Consider the following 2281-nt stretch of genomic DNA (forward strand, 5'->3'; position numbering starts at 1 on the left):
ATCTGTGTCCCAGGTCACATCGAAAAGAACCTGGTTCGAAAGCCCTCGGCTGGCTTCCTGTAGCCGCCGCCTCCGGCTTCAGCTTCCGCCCCTGCTTTCTGTAGACTGGAAGCCCTCGTGTGAGCTGCCAGGCTCCTCCAAAGCCACTAGGAGGACAGGGGACAGTGTCCTCCAGAGAGCCCCGAGCCCAACCCTCGTGTCCTTGCCAGCGATGCCCCAAACCAGGGAGAAGCCTCCCACGCAGCTCCAGGACAGGTGTGGGGCTGGGAGACGGTCAGCCGGGGGGAGGCCACCTGCTTGGGAGGCAGACACAGCATGGACTTTTCTTTCTGTAACGACCTTGGGCAAATCCTGCTTCTGCTGTGGGGCTCAGTTTCCTCCTCCGCACAGTGGAATCAGTCATTGCCGTCTGCTGGTTCCCCCTCACAAGGCCATGTGTTCACTGGGAACACAGGACCTTCTCTGAAAAGTAGGGAGACGCTGAGGGATGTCCTGATAACCTGCTCTGCCTGTCCCCGTCTCTCCGTCCTCTCTCTCTAGGCCCCAGATGCCTGCTGGGCCCACAAAGGCTCTGCCCAGCCCCCCGCCCTGGGAGGGAGCACTGGACATGTTCTCCATCAAGCGGTTCAGGGCCAAGGCCCAGCTGGTTTCTGGAAACAGCCGTCGGCTCCTTACGGTACTCCAGTCCTGCTTGCCAGGGTCTCCCTCACACCCTGGCCAGCCCGGTCAGCTACCCACACCCCCTTGCATTCATTCATTCATTCATTCATTCACTCCCTCATTCTAAAACAAGGCATTGGGACCCTCTCTGTGCCTGGCCCTGTGCAAGGCCTGGGGCAGATGAGATGCCAGCCCCACTCCTGCAGACACACACATGGGTCAAGGACTCCGTGTAACCCAAGGCATAATGCAAGAGGGCCCTGGGAGAAGAGTCAGTCTGGTGCCTCCCTGATCCAGGGGAGGGTTTTACGAGTGGTTGTTGAATGACTGAATGATCAGTTGAACCACTAAATGTGGGTGGGAGGTTCAAGGAGGGAGGAAGGAGCTCCTGGGGAGCTCTAGGAGCCTGGCGGGCTGGGCTGGAGGCCTCCGGGGGCAGTCGGGGCTTCCTGGGCAGCCACTGACCTTCTCGGGGTCCCGTTATACTGCCCGTCCATCTTCTTTCCTGAAGGCTGTGGCTTCGCGGTGGCTGGTGTTGAGTGTGCCCAAAGTGGGTGGGAAGCTGGGGGGTGGGGGACTGACTGGCCATCCTACCTGCCCCCAGGCCCTGCCCGAGGTGATCCGTTCGGCAGGCTGCATCCCCTCCAATACTGTCTGGGAGCTTTTGGCCAGCATCTGCCCAGCCGAGGCCAAGGTAACTGCTGCCCTGGGGCGCCCCCTCCCTCTAGCCCGGGACCCCTGGCCCTGTGCTCCCTCTGTCTCCTCCTCTGGAGCAGGGGCCCGGCTCAGGGCGTCTGGGTCTCGTCCCCACTATAACTGTAGAGGCTCTGTGACCCTGGGCATGTCTCTCTGGCTCCTCCTCTGGGGAGTGGGGACACATCCTCAGGGGGGTCTCAGGGGCTTGGATGAGACCAGGGGTGTTCTCAGGGCGGGAAGGAGGGCTGCCCTCAGGGCTGCCCTCCTTCCTGCATCTGTAGGACATCTGCGTGGTCAGGCTGTGCCCGCACGGGGCCCGGGACACCCAGAACTGCCGCCTGCTCTACTCCTACCTCAACAATAAGCAGCGCCACGGCCTGGCGGCCGTGCAACACGTGGGCGTGGTCTTGCTGCCCCTGCCCGCCTTCCAGCCCCTGCCCACCAGACTGCGCCCTCTGGGAGGCCCCGGTGAGCGCTCTGACGCCCCTGCGGGGCCCTGCCTCCCCTCACCTGGGACCAGACGGGACACTGTTGACAGTCACCCCCGTGGCCACGGAGGCAGGCCACATCTCAGAAGGGAACCCCTGGGACGGACACGCGGGGCAACAAGAGTAGGCATTTATTGCTTACTGTGTGCCCGGCGGTCTCCTAAAGCTGTACTTACACTAAATCATTTAGTTCTCACAGGAACCCCATCAGAATGGTACCGTCAGTCTGTGATTTCACAGATGAGGAAACTGAGGTAGGGAGAAAGCAAGTGACCTGTCCGGAGTCACACAGCCTGTCAGGAACAGAGCCGGGCTTCACACCCACGCAGCCTGGCTGCAGAACCTGGGCTCCTGACCCCCCCCCCCCCCCCCCCCCTTCCCGGCCCCCACCCCAATGTGGGGCTCAAACCCACGAACTGCAAGATCTTGACCTGAGC

At 62.1% G+C, this 2281-nt stretch overlaps 1 protein-coding gene across 1 annotated transcript in view; it reads left to right on the forward strand.

The window, feature by feature from the left end:
• The window catches only part of SPOCD1 (SPOC domain containing 1), a 22912-nt gene that overhangs the window by 19165 nt on the left and 1466 nt on the right, over positions 1 to 2281 (forward strand). Inside the window, 4 exon segments of the mRNA XM_077763537.1 lie at positions 104 to 255; positions 541 to 676; positions 1265 to 1354; positions 1638 to 1824. Of these exon segments, the coding sequence (XP_077619663.1) occupies positions 104 to 255; positions 541 to 676; positions 1265 to 1354; positions 1638 to 1824 (565 nt within the window).

The sequence above is a fragment of the Crocuta crocuta genome, unplaced genomic scaffold (genome assembly GCF_008692635.1).
Source record: "Crocuta crocuta isolate KB4526 unplaced genomic scaffold, BGI_CrCroc_1.0 scaffold214, whole genome shotgun sequence".
NCBI classification, from domain to species: domain Eukaryota; kingdom Metazoa; phylum Chordata; class Mammalia; order Carnivora; family Hyaenidae; genus Crocuta; species Crocuta crocuta.